At 38.0% G+C, this 23,073-nt stretch overlaps 1 protein-coding gene across 2 annotated transcripts in view; it reads left to right on the forward strand.

The window, feature by feature from the left end:
- The window catches only part of LOC137244724 (solute carrier family 25 member 32), a 54,211-nt gene extending 33,423 nt beyond the window's left edge, over positions 1–20,788 (forward strand). For both annotated transcript variants that reach the window (XM_067774155.1, XM_067774156.1), the window contains 5 exons: positions 6,242–6,395; positions 6,457–6,709; positions 6,777–6,890; positions 9,246–9,391; positions 19,477–20,788. In XM_067774155.1, coding sequence (XP_067630256.1) covers positions 6,242–6,395; positions 6,457–6,709; positions 6,777–6,890; positions 9,246–9,391; positions 19,477–19,615 — 806 coding nt within the window. In that variant the 3' untranslated portion in view covers positions 19,616–20,788. The remainder of the gene's footprint in view (positions 1–6,241; positions 6,396–6,456; positions 6,710–6,776; positions 6,891–9,245; positions 9,392–19,476) is intronic.
- Positions 20,789–23,073: the final 2,285 nt, after the last annotated feature.

The following is a 23,073-nucleotide window of genomic DNA, read 5'->3' on the forward strand; positions in this document are numbered from 1 at the left end:
TTTCCGAGCAAAAGCGAAGCTCTTTGAAAATGGTGTGTGGCTTTCCTTCATTCTTTTCTCCATTTTTAAAATAGTTTTCGTTGATCATAGCGTAATTCCTGGACCCTAATTGTGGTTCTTGCGATTGCGTCAAATAAATTTTGGTATATCAGTTAATCGGAGTCAATAAAAATTTTCTTTTGACTTGACATTCTTCTGCACGGCGAAATGGTTGAATTCGCCTTACCACCACCTGGTATGGATTCGCCTTGGTTCTTAACTTTTACTCAAATGTAGGATTGCAACACTGAACATATTTTTGTTTTTTGGCGCTGTTCTTCCTTTTTTTTAAGGATGTAGATCAACAGAGATAAAAATTTATCAAAGGCTGGAAAAGAATTGGAGAATGATGTTGGATATCTATTTGGGAACTATAAATTACTGAACGATTCCATGCTTGTTGTAAGAGCTTCGGCTGCAACATTGGTACCATTGTACCATTGCTATGGTCCATTTTATTTAGGTTTGGTCCGCTGTTCTCTTTTCTCTTAGTTTGGTCCTTTTCATTGAAGTTGCTGCTACATTTGGCACCTTTACGTTTTTGGCGTTTGAATGTGGATTTTGCTGAGAATTCGGTTTTTTACCATGTTTTGTTGTGAGGCCTTATTGAGTCCTGATATGATTTGGTTTGATTTTTAGGGCAAAACAACAACAGTGAGTTAAAATGTTTTGTAATTATATTTAGAAATACATTGTTTTAGCGAAGTTTTTACATAAATAAGGTGCGTGCAATACGACAGTTTTGGTGTTCGTTTCTCAAAAGTCTTCAGTAGCGCTGCATGGGCGAAAATCCTTGTTGGATATGACGTGAATACAAATAGTTTGTTTTAACAAATACCTATTTCATTTTTTTTTGAACAAATTAAACATACATATATTATGGATACATCAACAATATGAATGTAATAGTTTAGCACGGCCTTACTTATGGAAGCCAGTACCCAAATGATGAATCTGGTAATTAAATCCAGTAAAGGTCCATCGATATTCACCTACTGGTTTGTGTGAAAAAAAGTACTCAAACTACTATATTTTACTTCTGAAAAATTAAAAAAAAAAACACGTTTTCGGGGACAACATTTGTGCAAAATTTTCAGATAGCCGAATGACCAAACAAAGAAGGATTTAAAGCGAGACAATTGACGGCTTACTTCACTTTGATGCAAATTTTAGCATCACTAAGCTAAGGCACAACAACAATAAAGCAAGCTGCCACTCTTGTGTACATGAATTTAATCCATTTACACACGTACATAAAAGGCGACGAAGAATGACTCACGCACACATATGTAGTTGTTGTTGTTGTTGTAGCAATGCTCGCCCCACCTAATAGCCGCGACCGATCACAAATTGTCATCAATATCCCTAACGGGAGTCCAAGGAAACTTGCCGTTTCAACAGGGGTGGACCATAAGGAAAGGGGTGTTAGAGGCGTTGGTTCCACATTACAATTAAAGAGATGGTTGGTGTCATGTGGGGACACATTGCAAGCGGGGCATACATTTTGTATGTCGGGGTTGATTCTGGATAGGTAAGAGTTTAACCTGTTACAGTATCCAGAACGAAGTTGAGCAAGAGTGACATGCGTTTCCCTGGGGAGTATGCGTTCCTCTTCCGCGAGTTCTGGATATTTTTCTTCAAGTACTGGATTCACCGGGCAATTCCCGACATAAAGGTACGACGCCTGTCTATGGAGTTCACCAAGGACCTGCTTGTGTTTTTTCGCTTCATACGGCTGGGTTCTCAGGTGCCGTATTTCCTCAAATAGCTTACGGAGATGACTCCTTAGGCCCCTAGGCGGTGCTGGTTCGTCAATCAGATGTCTGTTGGGATGCCCAGGTTTCTGGGTATACAACAGAAACTGTTTGGTCAGCATCTCATTTCTCTCCCTGATGGGGAGTATTCTCGCCTCATTATGCAGATGGTGTTCTGGGGACATAAGAAGACAGCCCGTGGCGATTCTGAGAGCAGTATTTTGGCAGGCCTGTAGTTTCTTCCAGTGGGTAGTTTTTAGGCTTTGCGACCATATGGGTGACGCGTAGCACGTAATCGGCTGGCTAATTGCTTTGTATGTGGTCATGAGCGTTTCTTTATCTTTTCCCCAGGTACTGCCAGCAAGGGATTTGAGGATTTTATTACGGCTCTGAATTCTCGGAACAATTGCGGTTGCGTGCGCACCAAAATGTAGATCCTGATCAAACGTCACACCCAAGATTTTGGGGTGTAGGACAGTCGGTAGCGTAGTGCCATCGACGTGGATGTTCAATATGGTCGACATTTGGGGCGTCCATGTTGTAAATAAGGTCGCGGAAGATTTAGTCGGTGACAATGCCAGGTTTCGCGAGGCGAAAAAACTGGAGAGATCTAAGAGATAGCCGTTTATTTTATTGCATAGCTCATCGATCTCTGGGCCTGGGCCTGTGGCCATTATTGTGCAGTCATCGGCGTAGGAAACGATTGTGACTCCTTCCGGTGGTGAAGGTAGCTTGGATATGTAGAAATTAAACAAAAGTGGGGATAGGGCACCACCCTGTGGCACCCCTTGTTTAATTCTCCTTGATTTTGATGTTTCGTTTCTGAATTGCACCGATGCCTGCCGACCACCCAGATAATTTGCGGTCCATCTTTTAAGACATGGGGGAAGGGTAGACCCTTCCAGGTCTTGCAGTAACGAGCCATGGTTGACCGTATCAAAGGCTTTTGATAGGTCTAGCGCTACGATTACTGTTCTATGGTGGGGGTATTGATTCAAACCGCAATTTATCTGGGTGCCAATGACATTTAGGGCGGAGGTAGTGCTATGGAGTTTTCTGAAGCCATGCTGATGAGGGGCTAGCTGCAAATGTGCTTGGAAATAAGGGAGCAAAATGGCTTCAAGCGTCTTTGCCACTGGCGATAGGACAGATATCGGACGATATGACTCACCTATGTTAGCTGGTTTCCCAGGCTTTAGTAGCGGGACCACCTTGGCCATTTTCCATTTCTCGGGTATGACAAAGGTGGAAAGAGGCAGGTTGGAGACATGCGCTAAATATTTGAAACCCTCTTTCTCTAGGTTTTTAAGCATCGGCATGGCTATGCCGTCTGGGCCCACTGATTTGGATGGTTTAGCGCGACCAATGGCGTCCTCAACCTCTCTAGCGGTGATGGTGATTGGTGACGCGCTGAATTTGTGTTTATGTGCGTGTCTATTGGCTCTCCGTCTATCTTTGTCAACCGTAGGATGCATTATATATTGTCGGCAGAAAACGCTCGCGCATTTTTTTGCATCCGAAAGCACCTTATCGCCAAAGGCGATGGAAACTTTGTCTTTGTGCTTAGTCGGATTCGATAGGGACTTTACGGTGGACCAAAGTTTACCTACACCGGTAGAGAGGTTACAATCTCTTAGGTGCTCTTCCCATTTCGCCCGCTTGTGTTCGTCCACAAGCAATCTGATGCGTTGGTTTATATCCCTTATTTGGGGGTCGCCTGGATCAAGCTGTCTTATAAGGTCGCGTTCCCTCGCTAAGCTCGCGGCCTTCGCCGGGAAGTGGGGCCGGATTTCGGGAATTCTCCCGGCGGGAATGAAATGTGCCGAGGCAGATTCAATGACCTTACGGAAGGCACGCTCCCCTTGGCGGGCATCAGTCGGGATAGGGAGGGCAGCAAAGATGCTGTCTGTTGCAGATTTATATTCTTCCCACTTTCCTTTTTTGAAGTTTATGAAAGTGCGTTTTTCGGTGACGATGAAGTCGGCGGTACGCTCGAACGAAATAAGTATGGGCAGGTGGTCGGATGCCAATGTTACCATTGGCTGCCAGTTGACGCAGTTTACGAGTTCTGCGCTCGCGATTGAGATATCTGGCGAGCTATGACAGCTTCCTACCATACGTGTGGGGGCGTCTCCGTTTATTGTGCAGAACGTCGTTTCTTCTATTTGATCCGCCAACATCTCACCCCTAATGTCCGCCCGCAAGTTTGAATGCCATAGGTCGTGATGGGCATTGAAATCGCCTAAGATAATGCGATTGTTGCCAGTGAGTAAGGCCTCGATATTAGGGCGGTATCCACTGGGGCAACAGGTGACAGGAGGGATGTAGATGTTGATGATTTCTAGATTTGCATCGCCTGACCGAACAGATAGGCCTTGACGTTCTAAGACATTGTCCCTGCGGTCGATGCCAGGGTCAAATATATAATATTGCACAGAGTGGTGTATAATAAACGCGAGGCCGCCTCCATTTCCGCTCTCGCGGTCTTTCCTGTGGACATTATACCCAGAGCAGGTCTGCAATGCAGATCTTGCTGTGAGTTTAGTCTCTTGAATCGCAGCAATGCGGATGTTGTGCCGCTTCATGAAATCGACTATCTCCGTAATCTTCCCTGTTAGTCCATTACAGTTTAACTGCAGAATTCTGAAGTGCATGACGGGTGACGCCGCCACTCTAGGGGTAAGTGACGGGTGACTACGCCTAGGTTGTGGAAGGCCCGGACGCAATTGCTGTTGTGGCCTTGGGACTGGGAGCCCTTGGGCAAGCATTGGGGTACCCGGATGATTTGGGTTTGCGACCTGGCAACATGGCGCGATGAAACCCGTCGAGGGGTTGCCGTCGCGGAGACCAGAACATCTAGGAAAGTGGCACCACCCAAGGCAGGAGCTGCATTGAGCGGATGTCGCAAACCTATATATTCTGTGCTGGCAGACGGAAAGAGGGGGGGGGGGGGGAGAAGAAGACGGGGGCAGGGGCTGATGCTCAGCATTGCTACCAGCTCTACTACGAAGGTAGTAGTTATGAGTGGTATCAGCTGTTTGAGTTGTTGGCGCCGTGGGGCGCGAGCAGCAGCGGGTACTTGTTGTGGCTTGCTGAGCAGCGAGGCTACTGGAAGGTAGTGGGGGGGGGGGGGCGCTTAGGCGTAGATTACGGGACGCCCTTGGGCGTGAGCAGCAAGGAGCCACAAAAGATTTATAAAAGTTACGTGGACGTCGGGATCTGGGATCAAGCCCAGAACAACCTGTCCGATGCAACCATCCCTTGCACGAGACACACTGAACAGAGTATGACCGTCCTAAAAAGATTCTTTTTTGGCAAATGCAGCAAAACAATTTCTCAGGACCGGGGTCAGGAGACGGACCCGGATTGGGTTCGATACCTTCCCGGAGTAAGAGAATATGTAGCAGTCCTGCTGCAAGGAGCTGCTGGGAGGATGAAAATTTGTGGGAGGGACGAAACAAATTAAATGGGGTCACACTGAGATGACAGTCCTTGGTCGGGAAAAATCCCGAGTCGCTCCGGTACATAGAACCGACTGTCTTGGGAAGCGCACACACATGTAGTCATCAGCCGAAGTTGGTTCTCACAAATACGCACACATATAGCTGGTAACCAAGCGGGAGATTCTAGAAGATGAAACGTCTAGGCCTTTAGAGAATTATGCGGACAAGGAAACAGAGTATAAAATCAGCACGAGCTGAGGAACTACTAATGAGTTTGATTTAAACACGCTATTAGTGCAGTATAATTGTGAAGTATAGTTGTGCTACTCCCAAAGTAGTCTAATAAAGACCATTTTGCAATACAGAATATTGGAGTGATTTATTCAACAGTTTAGCGATTTGAACGTTAGCAGAAGGTTTCAAATAAGCTGATAGCTTCTGCATAGACGTCAAATTAACTATCGCGGTCTCATTCTGTATCTCTTTCTATCGCCCGCAGAAGATAGCCGGCCTTATGCGCCGCTATATTGTGTACCCTGTCGAAACGCTTAAAAGGAGCCATATTAAACATCCTGTCAGCCAGTTGACGGATAAGATATCACACTTGTTTTATCCACAATGGTTTATATGGACAAATCAATCATAAATCACGCTACATCGGAAACGAAATCTTACGCGATGAATTCGTATACTACTCTATATTTAACATTTGAATTTACATGATCTTTGCATCCAATTACACCTTTTGCAACTGTATATGAGAAAAGAGTAAATGTATTCGGAGAAATTATTTTATTAACGTTTTAGATTTGTTCTCAAATACATTTACCCATTTCTCAAATACATTTGCTCTTTCTCAAATACAGTTGGAAAAGGTGTAGATGATCTTTACTAAAAATTTCCGGACATAATAACATCCGCTGTTAATTCATTTACTACAATTTTTTATTTTTTTTTGCCCATATAGTCTTCCATAATAAAACAATTCTGTTAACATTTTTGCAGTGAATGATGGGCGCAGCACATCCGTGCCACAATATAGTAGTCTGAGTAGCGCATTTTCGACCATTTTCCGCCAGGAAGGCTTTCGTGGACTTTATAAGGGTGTTACGCCAAATATATGGGGTTCAGGTTCTGCTTGGGGCTTTTATTTTATGTTGTGAGTATTTTTAGTTTAAACTTTGAGTTATCTTTTGACGAACTTTTTTCTTCTGTTTAAGCTACAATTCAATAAAAACCTTTATTCAAGGTGGTAATACCACACAGCCGTTGGGACCGACGTTGCACATGTTAGCCGCTGCTGAATCTGGCGTACTCACTCTCATTCTTACGAATCCAATTTGGGTAGTAAAAACTCGTTTGTGTTTACAGTATGGCTCCGGTACTGCAGCCAATAAGGCGTCTGAATATCGCGGTATGGTAGATGCGCTGGCGCAGATTTACCGTAAGGAGGGCGTTCGTGGTTTATATAGGGTAAGTTTTAAAAATATAGAAATTAAAAAAAAGCAAACAAATTCAAATATATATTGTATGTTTTTAGGGCTTCATTCCTGGCATGCTTGGTGTGTCACATGGTGCTTTGCAATTTATGACCTACGAAGAGATGAAGAACTGGTATAATACTTACAGAAAATTACCAATCGATACAAAATTGGTAAGCCGTAAAGTTTACATACAGAAACATGTTTGCTTTGATAATTTACAAGAGAATGGCACCAGGCTGATTTTGCGACATAAAATGTATTATAAGTTTTCCAAAGAACGGTTTTTCGTATTCCGCCTAAGTTGAATCGAAAATTCCCATGCTGGCTGTCAGGTTTACTGTTTTTTGCCACTTTTTTCTTAATCATATGAAAAAAAACAGAAAGGAATTTTACATTTGCTTAGCTATCACATGATCTCTTCAAAGCGGCACACTAATTTTTTTGCTTTAATTTTCAAAATTTGTTAGCGATTGTTTAATTTTTGGCCATCATCCAAAGAATACGCGATATGGACAAACAAAATTGGCGACGTAGTTTTATTAAAGAAGTAAATTAGATGTGAACGACTTATATACATTTCATATGTATACTACTTTGGCATATGGTGCGTCTCTATGCAGTTGTCTTTGCAGTTCATTTATTGGTGAAATTATAATTCGAACCAATGAGCGACAGACATACGTTGTTGTGCGGGACTGCGTTGTTGTTGTTGTAGCAATGTTTCGGGACTGCGTCATATTCTTCTGCTCTGGGAGGTATCGAACCCAATACGCGGCCAGTACCTGATCCTAGTCTAGAGAAATGGGTTTGCTGCGTGGACGGTCACATTCTTGACAATGTTTCATGTGTACTGGGTGGTTACATCGCACGAAGTATTCTGGGCTAGATCTCAAAATCAGTCGACTACGTCATTTTTACAAATCTTTTGTGGTAGCTTGCTATTCACACCCAAGGGCGTCCCGTAGTCTGAGCCTCGGCGCTCCCCCACTTCCATGGCATTACGCTACTGATTGTCTTACACCCAAAAATTCTGGGTGTGTCCTTCGATCAGGATCTACATTTTGGCTAGCATGCTACCCGAATTGTACCTAAAATCTCTTGCCGGCAGCACTTGGGGTAAAGGCAAAGATGCCCTCATTACCACTTACACAGCAATTGGCTGGCTGCTTACATGCTCCGCGTCCCCGATAGGTTCACCAAGCACAAAGGAAGAAAATACAGGCCTGCCAAAACACTACTCTCAGAATCGCTACGGGCTGTCTTCTAATGTCTCCAGAACACCGCCTAAACTGACGAAAGAACTCCCCTTTAGGGAAAGTAATAAAATGCTGAACAAACAGTTTCTGTTGAGTACCCAGAAACCTGGGCGTCCCAACAGACATCTGGTTGAAGAAGCCCCACCTGCCAGGGGTCTAAGGGGCAATCTCCGCAAGCATTATGAGGAGATACGGCACCTGAGAACATAGCCGTATGTAGAAGAAAAACACAAACAGGTCCTCAGGAGATCCACAGAAAGACGTCGGACCTCTATGCCAGGGATTGCCCGGCGAGCCCCGTTCTTAGAGGTAAATACCCTGAACTCGCAGAAGGGGAAAGCGTTCTCTCTAGGAAGAACGCGTCACTCTAGCTCGACTTCGATATGAATACTGTAGCAGGTTAAACTCTTACCTATCCAGAAGCAACCCCGACATATGTACATAATGTATGTCCTGCTTGCAATATGACCCCACATGGCACTAAACATCTCTTCAATTGGAATGTGGAACCAACGCCTCTTACCTCTGGTCCACACCCCCAGCGGGTAAGGGGGTAAGAATATACCGGCGGTAGGTATGCCTGTCGTAAGAGGCGACTAAAATACCAGATTCAAAGGGGTGTGTAGCGCAACCCTTCAGGCTGCCAGCGCAATATATAGCTTCTTCAAACCTAATTGTCAACCTCACCTATCCGCGGCGAATCCTGTTTCACTAACAGACGAGGCTCTGGCGACCCCAAGCTCCTCATGGAACTTGGGGGTGGGGAGGGAGGGGATGGCCTGAAGGTTTAATGTGGCCACGTAAATCGTTCCCGAGATGGTCGGGCTAGCACCTTAATGGTGCTGTGGTACCGGAGCGTACCGGATATGTATCCGGCAAAGGACCATCACATCGATTACACTCCCCAAAGCCTTCGGGGAGCAACCTTATCGCTACAACAACAACAACAACAACTCTGGTCCACCTCTATTGAAACTGTAATAATAGGAGTCCCCTTAGAGGATATTGATGACAATTTGTGAGTGGTCACACCTATTGGATGGAGCAATGCACTGCTACAACAAGAACCACGTCAACTTTCTTATTTTAAATAGCTTATGTTTTTGACGCTTTCCTCGAAAAGCGGGAAATTCTTTTTTTTTTGCCATTACCACCATCTGAGTAATAAAATTGAATGAATTGTACTAATATATCAAATGCAATCGATTTTTAAACGAAGTAAAAACGGTATTAAAATTAACTAATCGCTTATATTCGTTATAATTACAGGCCACTACTGAGTATTTGGCATTCGCAGCCATATCGAAGCTCATTGCTGCAGCAGCCACGTATCCCTATCAGGTGATACGTGCACGCCTACAGGATCATCACCTTAATTATAAAGGTTCATGGGATTGCATTAAGCAAACATGGAGGTACGAACGTATGGGTGGTTTTTATAAAGGTCTTGTACCGTATTTAGTACATGTAACACCGAATATTTGTATGGTCATGCTGATTTGGGAGAAATTGACCAATTAGAAATAAAAATATGTATGGCAAAGATAGTGGTGAAGTAAACTACAGTAAAGAGAGTAAGCGAATGGTGTAGCAAAGTTGAGAAGAAGAAGAGTTTTATATGCAGTCAGACACATTTTTTTTATTGAATGCATACATATAAAAATAATAAATATATATATATACATACTTAAAAAAAAGCTTAAGAACCGAATATACAATTTAAAATTTCTTCATTTGCATATATTAAATACTAGCTAATATTGAATTAAAACATGCAGCATTTTAATTAGTAATACGTCTAAGCAAGTATTAAATATGTATGTATGTATGTAAATTTAGCCTTGATGTCTATATAGTATAAACAAAAAAAGTTATTGTGCGAATATCGAATAACCATAGAACTCTGTGACGCCAGCCATTAGCTGCAAGAAATTCAAGAATTCTTCATAACTTAAGAGTTTACATAAACACGCCACAGAAACAACATATGTGACCGGGAATCGTGAAACGATCCTATTGTGCGAAAACAAGTTTTCGAGCAAAACGCTTTTAAAGATTTTGTTTAGCTTGCCTCTGTGTAGCGGCTGGCCGTTGTGAACGAATTTTGTAATTAAAATTTAATTAAATTCCCATTAAGCTACAAGCCTGAAACTTGGAATATAGTTCAGAAGCCGATGACAGTGCAATAATAAGCAAAAAAAAAAAAACTCCGATAGGTGGCGCATGTAACGAGATATTTCAAAAAATCTCATTTGTGGTCCGATTTGGCTTTAAATGCAATTTGTGAGAAAGATAGAAAACTGCGTTTTGTTCCATTGGAAAGAGCGTTAAATTTGCTATAAGAATCACTCAAAAAGTGAAGAACGGTATTTTCGCACAATAGGGTCGTTTTATGATTCCAGGGAACATATGTATTTTGCAAGAAATACATTATTTATTTATATTAACGCAGTTGAAGGTTTTACTTTAGTAATTTCAGTTCAATTGTATAAGCGTAACTTAACTAAAAGTATAGAAAATAAAAACGAACGATGTAAGTTACGTAAAGTAAGTTTTTTGTACTTAGAGCGTCAATTTTCAACTTTTTCGAAAACATTTGTGTTGTGAAGATTGTAGCGGAAAATTTTCAAAATGTCACTGCTTTTAGAGAATTAATTTTAGTTAAAATTCTTTTTTATTTCTCTCTTTCCTTTGTTGTTTAAACTTTTGGTATTATTTAACAAAAATCTCATTGTAAAATAATTATTTATTTCCTTTAACTCTCTATTCTTTCTTTGCTTTATATAATTTTAAGTTAAATATTCCAATAGTTTGTAGTTAAAATAAATTTTCGACAATAGACTGTAAGTCATTTACCTACACCTTAAACTAAAAGATAAAAACCAGAAAAAAATTCATTAAGCACTCCCTACGCCTATTGTGCAACTAAATTTCTGTATGCCATCTATCCTTATTAAAAGAAATCGAAATAGTATTTATTTAATTTATTGCTATAAAAATTTAGTAGTTTCGTTTAAAATAGGAGAACCTGATTAATTAGTTTTTCCGATACAAAATTATTTACTGAAATGAAATGTGAACTTATAATTTAAAAAAGGAAAAAATTTAGGTTTTTCGGTTTTTTCTTTTCAAAAAATGTTCTATCGATTGTATTAATAAAATTTTTAAATCGAATAAGTGATAGTTTAGAGTTATATTTTTCTACATATCGCTCATTTACTTCAATAGTGTCATAACTCAAAAAGCACAATTTTCCAGGAAAGGCATTCAAAGATTTTAACTGCCATATGCTGCGCATATAAAGGCATATTTTAGTTTTTATACCACGTGGTAAATTTTTAACTGATCACAAAGATTTTTTTACACAACATATGTAGATCATGATATTGGGTACGTTTCTATGTTATTAACTCAAAGGTCATGTTTTTTCAGTTATGACACTATTAAGTAAACGAGCGATATTTGAAATTTCCATAGCAATCGACTTTCGAGGTACACAGATATAGAAAGATAACACTGTGCAACAGCATTTTTGTGGGCGCAATAATTCTAACTCTGAAGGAAGACCGAGAGGAACTTAACAACAATACCTCGAAATTGTTTTGCATGTTGTGGTAAAAAATTTTCTGTTGTGGTAATTTCAAATTTGCAATTTTTTGTTTGAATGATTTGAGTATAAGTGAAAAAATGACCAAAATACATTTCGAATCGAAATATACAGTCTATACAAATTAATACTTTTCGAGGCACTGTAACAGGTTACGCCTGCCTCCTTTTCTACAAAGCTCGCATAAAGTATTCGGGGAGATTTTGTTTCAGCTTTTTAGTATGCAACATATTTTCAAGATATTTTCGTGGTCTCTGCTTTCACGATCTGGTTTTAAAAACGCATACTGGAAAAGGCTGCATGCCTGCCAATCCGATGCACTCAGAGCTGGCACGGATCTACTTATGAAACCCTAACATAACCTACACAGCGAAAATGCGGAACAGAGAGTTTTTGCTTAATTATCACAAACTGCGACAACTGCTTGTTTTAGCCCCGCCCAAAGAGGATTAAGGGAACATCTCCATAAGCACTATAATAAAATCTTCCGGCAGCTGCCAACACAGCCGTTTGATCCAGACGAGCGTAAGAAGGCCCTAGTCAAAATCCACACAGACTAGGTAAACGCAATTGACAGGACGCGCCCGGTGAAACCCGTTATGTTGTTGTTGTTGTAGCAATGCTCGCCCCACCTAATAGCCGTGACCGATCACAAATTGTCATCAATATCCTCTAACGGGAGTCCAAGGAAACTTGCCGTTTCAACAGGGGTGGACCATAAGGAAAGGGGTGTTAGAGGCGTTGGTTCCACATTACAATTAAAGAGATGGTTGGTGTCATGTGGGGACACATTGCAAGCAGGGCATACATTTTGTATGTCGGGGTTGATTCTGGATAGGTAAGAGTTTAACCTGTTACAGTATCCAGAACGAAGTTGAGCAAGAGTGACACGCGTTTCCCTGGGGAGTATGCGTTCCTCTTCTGCGAGTTCTGGATATTTTTCTTCAAGTACTGGATTCACCGGGCATGAAACCCGTTATCAATATACACTGTCCTACTCTTGCAGAAGAAGAAAGCACACTGCCAAGGGAAACACGAGACAACTTGGATCAACATCTTTCTTGATACTGTAACAGGTTAAACTCTTACTTATCCAGAATCAAGCCCGATATACGTAATGTATGTCCAGGGGTGGCTTTCCGTAATTCGATAGTCGACACTCGTTGATTCGATACTTCACGCTCGATGATGCCATTTTAGTTCCCGTATCTTGGTATGATCTCTTTCGTTTGCAGACTTCAAAGGGTGTTTAGAAAGCTTTTTGTAGCTACCAAAATAATTTCTTTTATAAATAGCGTTTGTTTCTTAATCTCTGATGAAAAAATCATTCCCTAAATAATCACCGAAGCATAAAATTATAACTTTCAAAAAGGAAATTCGACACCTAATTTGGTATCGAACAGTTTATATCGAACGTTCGATACGACAATTTGTGTTACGGAAAGCGAAAACGATTATTTTATACCGTTCTTGATCGATATCGAATTACGGAAAACTATCCCTGCATACGATGTGTCCCCACATGACACCAACCATCTTTTCAGTTGTAATGTGGAACCTTCGCCTCTAACACCAACTTCCCTACGGGCCACCCCTATTGAAACTGCAAGTTTCCTTGGAATGAGTGAGTAGTCGCACCCTGTGAATGGGGTTTTTTCAAACGAACATTGCTGGTATGTAAGTTGAGTTGATATCTAAATAATCAAATTTAAGGTTTCAAATTGTTTTTTTTTTTTTTTTCAACTAGACCAACGTTTTTTTTAAGCGGTGGTTGCTCCTCGCGGTCATTTGGTAAACACCAAGTGTATTTATGCCACGAAAAGCTTCTCAGTGAAAATTCATCTGCCTTGCAGATGCCGGTGGGAGTCGCCATAAAGCATATAGGTTCCGTCGCACCAATTTATTTGTAGGAAAAATTAAAAGGAGCACGACTCAAATTTGAAGAGATGCTCGGCCTAAATCACTTCGGAGGTAAATCGGGCCAAGTATTTTTTCTTTTTTTTTTTCTTTTGTAACGTATACCACACCAATATGTAAATAATTAAATTATTTTTTCCGATTTTTCTATAATCACTCATGGAAAATATTGCAATTTCAAAATACTAATATCAAACCAATTTGACCAAAGAATGTAACACGATTTCAATGTTTGCTAAAGCGGTCTATGGCTTTCAGTCAGAGTTGTAATAAATCCGCCTGCAGGAATCTTACTTAAATTGTTGCACAGTATAATGAAAATAAACTTTTTTGACCTCAATAGTTCAATACTTAGACATGTCAATTTTTGTGCACTTTAATCTCTCCTGAAGCACATTGTTAGCAAAATGTCATTGGGCAAAGTTTTGGGCGACTAATATCAACTGGTTAAGCAAAACACCCTGCTATGATATATTTTGGTAAATTGCGCTTCGCAAATTTTGTTTGCAGTATTATAAAAAAAAAATCTATGTTGTAAAAAAAAAAGAGGTAAAAGTAATTTTAGCAAGTGATTAATCAGAAACTCAGTAGTTTATATGTAAGGAAGAACATGACAAAGCATAAGGGCCGGAGCAGTAGCGTCATTATTCAGCGCTATTTTTCTACTTTGAACGATCGTTGTTGGACACGTCATATTCACCCGTATTCTGCATTTCGATTACGTTCCCGTTCTACGCTCCGCTTTAATCGAAGTTTGGTATTCTGCATTACGACGGAATCGTAAAGAGAAGAGGAAGAGCAAATGATTTTTCGAAATCAGCTGTTGGTACGGAATGTGTGAACATTGGAACAAAATAAATTAATGAAAATTTGTAAAAAACACTGAAAAACGTTTATATTTTATTATCCACGCCATTTTGTACAAAAAAAAGCAATAGAATATATTGCCGCAGTGTTATATTTTTTTGAGTGAAGTGCTTTCATAATTGTAAGTGCGTTTTTGTCGTTCTTTTGGCCAATTCCCTGCCGTGGCCACCAAGTTTTGTTACAACGGATTCCTGCACGAATATAGTTGCCATTTTTGAATTTTAAGGATGCTAATTTCATTGCACTGGCCTAAAATACTTTATAAAGGTTTATTTATTCTTTCCGCAAGGATTGTTTACGTTTTCGCTTCACCTTCCTCTACGCCGGCAGCTTGCTTTGGCATATAATTGGACTCAACGAACAGACACAGATTATAGCTGTCTATTATAATGGAATCAATAGCCGCGGCATTATTTTTGGAGTTGGAAAGCAACGCATACGAAAATTGCCAGGCGAGAATGGAAAGGCAAATATTGCGAAATTTGTGTAATCCATTTGAGATGAGTGACGAATTGTAAGAAATTGAACTTAAAAGTGGTAAAGTTTAATGACTTATTTTCTTATTTAGGTTCAAAAAAAACTTTCGACTTAACAAGGATGCTTTCAAGTATGTGATAGATACTTTTGCGGGGCAAATACGTCCAAGGACTTCGACATCGACATGTTGTTTTTGACCTGAAAACATATAAAAAAACAATCATCATCAAGCCTTCTACGTTTCTTAACAAGTTTTACTTACATTTTTGTTAAAATTCTGTTATAAATTAATAAAAAAATAAAAAGAAAATATTTTTCCGCCAACTAATTTGCAACTTAGAAAAACGGAACTACGATCGAAATGCAGAATACAAAAAATCGAACGATTCGAAGTTGGATCGAAAGAGATTGGAACACAGAATACCAAAATTGCCAAATCGAAAAAATTCCAATCCAAGTCGAAATGCAGAATAGGGCTGATTGTTTATTGAATAACAACGCAATGGATCGACAACAAACAGCAATTGAAATTGTCGTATATAAGCTACTATTAGTTATCCCTATTTCATATGCTAAAGCAATTAAAATTTACCGCACATGAAGTTCTTTAAAAAAGCAAAGAGAGTAAAATTCTGCGTAGCAAAACTAAATCGTATCAATCCCTTTAATTTTAAACTTAGCATAAAATGAAAAAATTATAAAAAAATATAGATTTAAGCAATTCATTTGGCAAAAAGATTCTTCATTACTATTTATTTTATGTAAAGACGTACTATGTAATGCTACTTGATACATATTACACAAACAACTGATCAAAAAAAAAAAAAAATTATTGAAATATGTATATAATATAAGCTATTAAAAAGCTAAATTAAATTTATCGTAAAGGGTAAAGAACATATGCTTAAAGCTTTAAAAAATGTCTTATTATGAATGAAAAAAGTTAAGGTTTAATATTTAGATGCATACTTGTAGGATTTCACTTTACTTATGGGTCGATTATGCATGGTTGCTGAAGGCAATTGGAAATGCAGCTGAAACTAATTTGCTAAACTTTGAAAACTAACGCGTTAAGTTCGTATCCAACATCAGTTTTTGCTCCCAGATGCAATGTAGTTCGTATGCAGTTCATATCACATCAGCTTCTTGTTGGAAAAGCATGTGGGCATGTATTTCAGAAAAGCTGAAAAGAAATTCAGAGAACATATTTATTTTAGAAGAGCTAACATTTTTTTTAGGAAAGTAAAAGTGAAAGACTATGCACGTCAAAAATATATCAGATTAGGGCTAATGTATTTCAGAAAGGTGTTGAAATAAAAAAGGAGGACTTTCTTAAATATGTTTTTCATGTGATCTTTTTATATAAATTTCAGCTTTTCTGTATAATATCTGCCCCATTTTTTAAAAATTGGGCTTTTGGAAAAATTTAATAAACCCCCTCACACCAAATTCATGAACATACAAATTTATTTATTGCGCTTTTTTCATTTAAAATGTTTTTTATTTTTCAACAAAGCACTAAGACATGTTTTTTGAATTTGGAGGTGATGCTTTCCATAAAACCCCCAAATGTATGGTACAAATTTTCAATTTAAAAGACTGTAAGGTAAAAATTAGTATCACCTTTCTTATAAAATACAAGAATTTGAAGGTAATTATTGTGGTGCGAAATGATTCCTACTCTGGATGAGATACCTGGACCTATATTGCTAAATCTCAAATTCGTTTTGCATCCTTTGGTAAAATTTCTTTGCTATGGTCATTTTAAACTGGCATTTTATGCGTGATTGGCTTTAAAAGAAATGTAAGGTGTTTAAATACAATTTGAAGAGAAATACGTAGTTGTTATTTATATATAGAAAAATTTCACAAGGAATATTTTTATGAAATATTTTAAAGCTTCTCATCAAAGAGTATTTTTTGACTCGCGAAAGGATTAAGATTCTAGAAAAAAAAACGTCGGGAACTTTCAATAAGTGTGCTCTCAGTTGAAATCCTGAGAGGACATAGAGATAGAGGATAAAAAAAAAAATAAATTTGCGCCTTAAAACATGCAACATATCTCTTGGTCGTTCTCGCAGTGTGCTTATGTTTCCTACAAAAGTGTTTTACTGATTAGATATTCACAAAACTCGCCTTCAGCGAAAATAATTTTTTTTTTTGATTTACTCATCATACGTGAGGGTGATAGGTTTCGACTAAATCGATAATGCCAGATCAAAAAGTATATGAAATGATATTGGTTATTAATTGGCACCACGCCAGTTTTTGAATCTCATTTCGAGGATTTTCTTTTATCTAATTATGTATTTTATCAATATGTAGCGTGTCGTCACGTTTTGTCACTATCTCCTTATATTCCGTTATGTATATAACCAAAAAACAGTATGGTTTTTAATTGGCACCACGCCAGTTCTTAAATCTCAATATTCCTCCGTTATACACAAAAGTTCCGTTATTCACAGGAGCTCCGTAATTCAATGATATTTAAACTCCGTTATTTCTCATAAAAAAGTTAAATATTTGGTTTTTAATTTGCACCACACCAGTTCTTAAATCTCAATGCTCCTCCGTTATACACAAAAGCTCCGTTATTCACAGTAGCTCCGTTCAATGATACGCCAACTCCATTATTTCTTATAAAAAAGTTAATTTTTTGGTTTTTATTTAATTGGCACCACGCCAGGCACAAAATCAAAAGCAATTAGGTTTTAATTTGGCACCACGCCAGTCACAAAGTCCGCAATAACCTGGCTTTTTAATCAGTAATATATATTTCAAAAAAATGTGTCACTTAATGTTGGGAGGAGAGAAGATATCCTTTAGACAGGCCCAAGGACGCTCTGCCCATACCAACCTCACACGTTCACGATTCAAGAAGGAATGAAACAATTTTTTTGATACGTTGCAAGCATGTTTCCGCCAGTTGAGTCATAGAAAATTTGTTCAGTTGATCCAACCTTCAAATGAAATAATTATCTTTAAATATTAGGGACAAGGACTTCTAATTTTATTTTTCACACTTCACTATAATATTAAGAGGACAGGTTTTATTCATAACCAACACTTTAAAACTTCAAAGAACTGTCATACATTCGATTAAACGTTGAGTGATTTGACGTAAAATTACAACAGTTGAGTGGATTGAAAAATACTTAACGGTGCGTTTAGAAAAAATTGATCAATAGATGCGTTCGCTGAAAGCGCCCAACGATCATTTGCACAGAACAAGCAAGAATATTACATACTTAAAGGTTGAAAATTCGTTTTTTTATTCTCTATGGTTTTCTACGTGCTTAGTAAAATGATTTGCATTTAACTTTTAGTTATCTCTTAGGTGCTTGAATAATGCAAAATGGTCTTTATTAGACTACTTTGAAAATACTGATAACACTTATACTTCGCAACTGATAGCGTGCTTAAATCAAACTGATTGCTCATGCCTCAGCTTGTGCTGCTTTTATACTCTTCGGTTTCCTCGTTCGCATATTTCTAGGCGTTTCTCCTTCTAGAATTTACTAGTTCGCTGAAGGTTGCATACTTTTGTATCTCAGAAATATGCATGTGAATTTGTAGTTTATAGTCTCTCGCATAGCCATATGCTTGTGTATATGTTAGTATTACTCTGCTGATGATTGCATCCTTTTGTGAGTATCTCGGATATATGCATGTGTTTGTGCATATCTCTCCGCTTCTTGTATGTACATATGTGTAGACATAATGAATGATTTGTTTATGTAGATACAAGTGAATGCTTAGTATCGGCTTAGAGATGTTGGGTATGACTTAGTGTTGCTAATATTCGTCACAATATGTATTCTAAAATCATTCAGGTAAAAAATTACATATTTAAAACTTATCACTGCTAAGAAATTTGGCCGAAGAGTACAAAACGATTACCAAGTTTTCACCATGAATTTGGGTCCGGATCTCGTTGGTGAGTTGGTTTTATTGCGCTCCAAACTTGCTGCTACACAGCCCTATTTGTTTGGGATAAAACTATGCACCTGCCGAAAGAGCAAGCGCTTGATGACCGGATGCAGACTTAGCTTAACAAAATCCTTAAGAAAGGGTATGGTGTACCCAGTGCTTCAGTCGTGAGCTGGTTATGCTGTTTCGGCCATAGCTACCATTTAATTGAAGTTTGGTTACCATCCAAAATCGACCCATTAGTATATTAATTGCGCCTGTATATGAGTGGGTGTGTGATCGGGACTTGTTTACGTAGTTCAGCATGATTTTGGTCACATGCACATGCCTAATAGACCAAAAGTAAAAAAAACAAACAAACGTAAACCACCTAATAACCAAAATATTAAAAAAAAACCAGAAAGCAGCTCACGAAAAAAGTAAGTAGTGTGCGCACGTAATTTTTTATTTTTTGTAAAATTTCAGAACTGTGCTAAGTAAGATTTTTTATTGTATTCTTCTCTACTACAAATTATTACTACAAAATTATATGTAAGTCTTGCTTGTAACAGTTTTGCAGAATCTATTTGCTAATTGAAAAATCTTATTTAGAAATCCCCTCAAACAAAATTTGCACGTTTGCTAAGGAGGTAAGCGCATTGCCACACCATTTATTAATTAATCTACGCATTTTATTTTCTTTTTCACGAAAACTCATTGCAGATTTGAGGGGCCCAAAGGTTTTTACAAAGGTTTGCAAGCCAGCTTGACACGTGTGGTACCAGCGACAATGATAACATTTGTGATGTACGAGAATGTTTCATATTATTTAATACAAAAAAGGAAGAAAGCAGATACTTGATGATGCCATAATGCGCCGCCGGAGAAGAGAGAGAGAGAGCAAATCAACTGAAACAATTGAATGAACAAAGAATTCCTTAGCTTCAAATATGCAAATCATTTATAACACAGGCCGATAAAATTTAACCAACATTCAGACCCAGAAACCACTATATATTTCCGAAGGTTTATGATGCGCTGAATCCAAATTTGGCCTCAAAATTGCTCTATCAGCTCTGGTTTTCGAGATGTCCTGACCTAAAAGTGCAAAAAACACCGTTTTTGCCCATATTTGAGGTTATGTAGCCTTGCAGATGTTTTCTTTCACCAAAATTAAAGGATGGTATCTTTAAATACAAGACTTCTTTCAAATGGCGTTGAGTTTGCCCAAATATAATTTTTTTTCACTGAGATATCGCATTTTGAAATATTCATGTTTCTTTCGGAGATACTTGGGGGTTGGTGGATTAGGAGTTAAGTTGGTTAGCCCACTTGTGGTGTGAGATATCTAGATAAATAAGACCTATTTTAAGAAAAATATGCGAGTAAACGCTGTCTCCAGGGTTAAGTGGGTTAGCCTGCTTGCGGTATGATAGGGGTGGTTTCTAGGGCCAGGGCTGTGTGTGACTCGGTACCCGATGGTTAGGAAGTGTAGGGGTGTGGTGAGTTAGCACACTTATGGTGTGATACAAAATTTTAAGAAAAATAAGACTATTTAAGAAAATTAGTAATCGACTATATCATGTCTATGTTATCTCAATCGATTCCAGGTGTAGGAAAATTTAGAAGCATGCAAATTTCAAAATGCGATATCTCAGCGAAAAAAAAAATGATATTTGAGCAAACTCAACGCCACTTGAAAGAAGAAGACTTGTATTTAAAGATGCCGTCCTTTAATTTTGGCGAAAGAAAACATCTGCAAGGCTACATAACCGCAAGTATGGGCAAAAACGGTGTTTTTTGCACTTTTAGGTCAGGATATCTCGAAAACCAGAGCTGATAGAGCAATTTTGAGGCCAGATTTCGATTCGTCGAATCAAAATACTTCGAAAATATATAGTCCCGTTTCTGGGTCTGAGATGCTGTCGGCCTGTGTAATTATTGTATATTGTATACGTTTTAAGTATTTCATTGTATTTTGCTTATAATACTTGCACGAAATTAATTAGGTTAATTACATGTGTAAAAAATAGTATTATTAATTTTCCTTTATTTACTTTCTCTTTTTACGTTGACAAAAGCCAAAGAACGAATTCCTCGCCTAAAGTAATTCTTTCTATCGAATCCAGTGCTCACTGTCGAATTTTCGAAAATACTTAGAAGAACTGGCACCTTTTTCTGTAACTCAAATCGAATGGAAATGCGGTTCGGAAGCTGTCAAATTACATAATTTTTTTTTTCAAATGCGAAAGAAATTTCTTCCGAATCCGAGCTACATAGCCCCAATATTTTGTGGATCTTTTCGAAATGAGAATGCAGCAAATTATTTTTACTTACGTTATGGATTCTTTAATGGATATGCGTATTTTTGTTTGAGTTGTTATGTCTTTTCATAACTTTTCTTATATCCTTTTTTATTGTAGGCCTTCTCTATGACTTGTAACTCATGTCACGTAAATAAGTGTTGACATTTTTTCGTTTCAAAATAAAAGTTTTAGTCAGCTAATGTGATAACATCAAAAAATATTGTGTACTAATTTTATGCCCCTATTACGGTATACAACTCAACTTAGTTGGGTTGTAATTAAAACAACTCAACTTTCAGACAACTCAACTCCTGTTTGGTATTACGAATTACAACTTATTTCAGTTGAAGTTGAATTGAGTTGCCAACCTAAGAAAGTGATGATTTGACAGATAAATGAACAGCTGATCAATTTGTGGCTGAAATTTAAGCATTTGCAAGTGATTCTTTATTAATAACAAAATGGATATTAGCATAGAATTTTTTTATAACGACGAAAATGTTAGTGACAAATGCGTCAAATGCGTTATGTTGCGAATAAGAAGACATTTACGCGATCACTCCAATCCCTTGGAATTACCAAGCACCAAGTAATAAAACGTTTAAGTGACAATTGATAAGATTCTAATGTAGTTATATTTGCAGATTTGTAAGCTATTTTCGGTTAAGTAAGGAAGCATTTTGCACATTACTAAACGAATTGAAGGGCCATTTCCGCAAGCGCGTTGGAGGGACGGCTGTACCTCATATTTTAAAATTATGCGCTACACTCCGATTCCTTGCTGACGGCTGCTATCAAAAAATGCTGTGGAAATTATTTTAGTGTTGGACTGGCACAACCTACAACATCTATAGTTGTCAAAGAGGTCTTATATATTATTGAGGAGCAGTGGATTAAAACCCGAAACAGCAAAAATTGTATTTTACTCTAAAACAGGATTCCCAGGAGTAGTGATTAGTATCAACGGGACTCACGTTCGCATAATTTCACCTTTTTTGGTTGCATCCGAACTGCGGCCAGCCTCGTCCAACTTCGGAATGTCGCTCCATAAAGTCAAAAAGTTATTCAATGTAATCCTTCGTTTAAACCATACATGTTAAATTCCAATTAGAATTAGCAATTGATGCAATTGGTTTGTATTCTCTAATTCATTAAACAATTAGAAATAGTTCAACTAATTCCCATTAGATAATTGAAATTTTTATTCTAATGGTAAATCTAATTGCAATTAGTTGGCTTTACCAAAAAAAATTGGGTTACCTTTATAATTATAAATCTAATTGACTTCTGCTAATGCAATTAGATATTAAATTAGCTCGAATTAATTGATTCTAATTCGAGCTAATTGAATATCTAATTGCATTAGCAGAAGTCAATTAGATTTCTAATTGTAAAGGTAAACCAATTTTTTTTGCTAATGGTAACTAATTGCAATTAGATTTACCGTTGGAATAAACATTTCAATTATCTAATGGGAATTAGTTGAACTATTTCTAATTGTTTAATGAATTAGAGAATTTCGCAAATGAAGGTTAATTAGCAATCATTTGCATTATCTAATCATTACTTAACATCTATGGTTTAAACGTTGTTTTTTCTATAAATGTGTACAAAATTGTAGATTTTTGTTTGATTAAAAAAGATTTAACTACCGGCTTTAAATTTTTTTTTTTTCGGTAACGTTTTATGAGACCGTGCGCCATCTAACTCTTATCAAAGGTGGTATCAAAAGACGCGTTTCGATCTCCGTTTTCAGGATTAGAAAGCGAAAATTAAAAATTTTATTTCTGTCGAAAAATATTCACAAAAACCCACAAAATGGCCCCGAGAGGACCCGAAATATGAGGCCCGAACCATAGTTTTATTGCACAGAACATCTTTCTGCGTTGGCGGCCTTCAGCCGCGATTTGAAAAAATAACCCTGGATGGGTCCAACGCCTTTCTGCATTAGTATGTACAACAAATCTGGCAAAATACAACAACCACATGAAAATTTGAACCGAAATGATATGAT

Source organism: Eurosta solidaginis, chromosome 3 (assembly GCF_040869045.1).
Source record: "Eurosta solidaginis isolate ZX-2024a chromosome 3, ASM4086904v1, whole genome shotgun sequence".
Taxonomy (NCBI): Eukaryota; Metazoa; Arthropoda; class Insecta; order Diptera; family Tephritidae; genus Eurosta; species Eurosta solidaginis.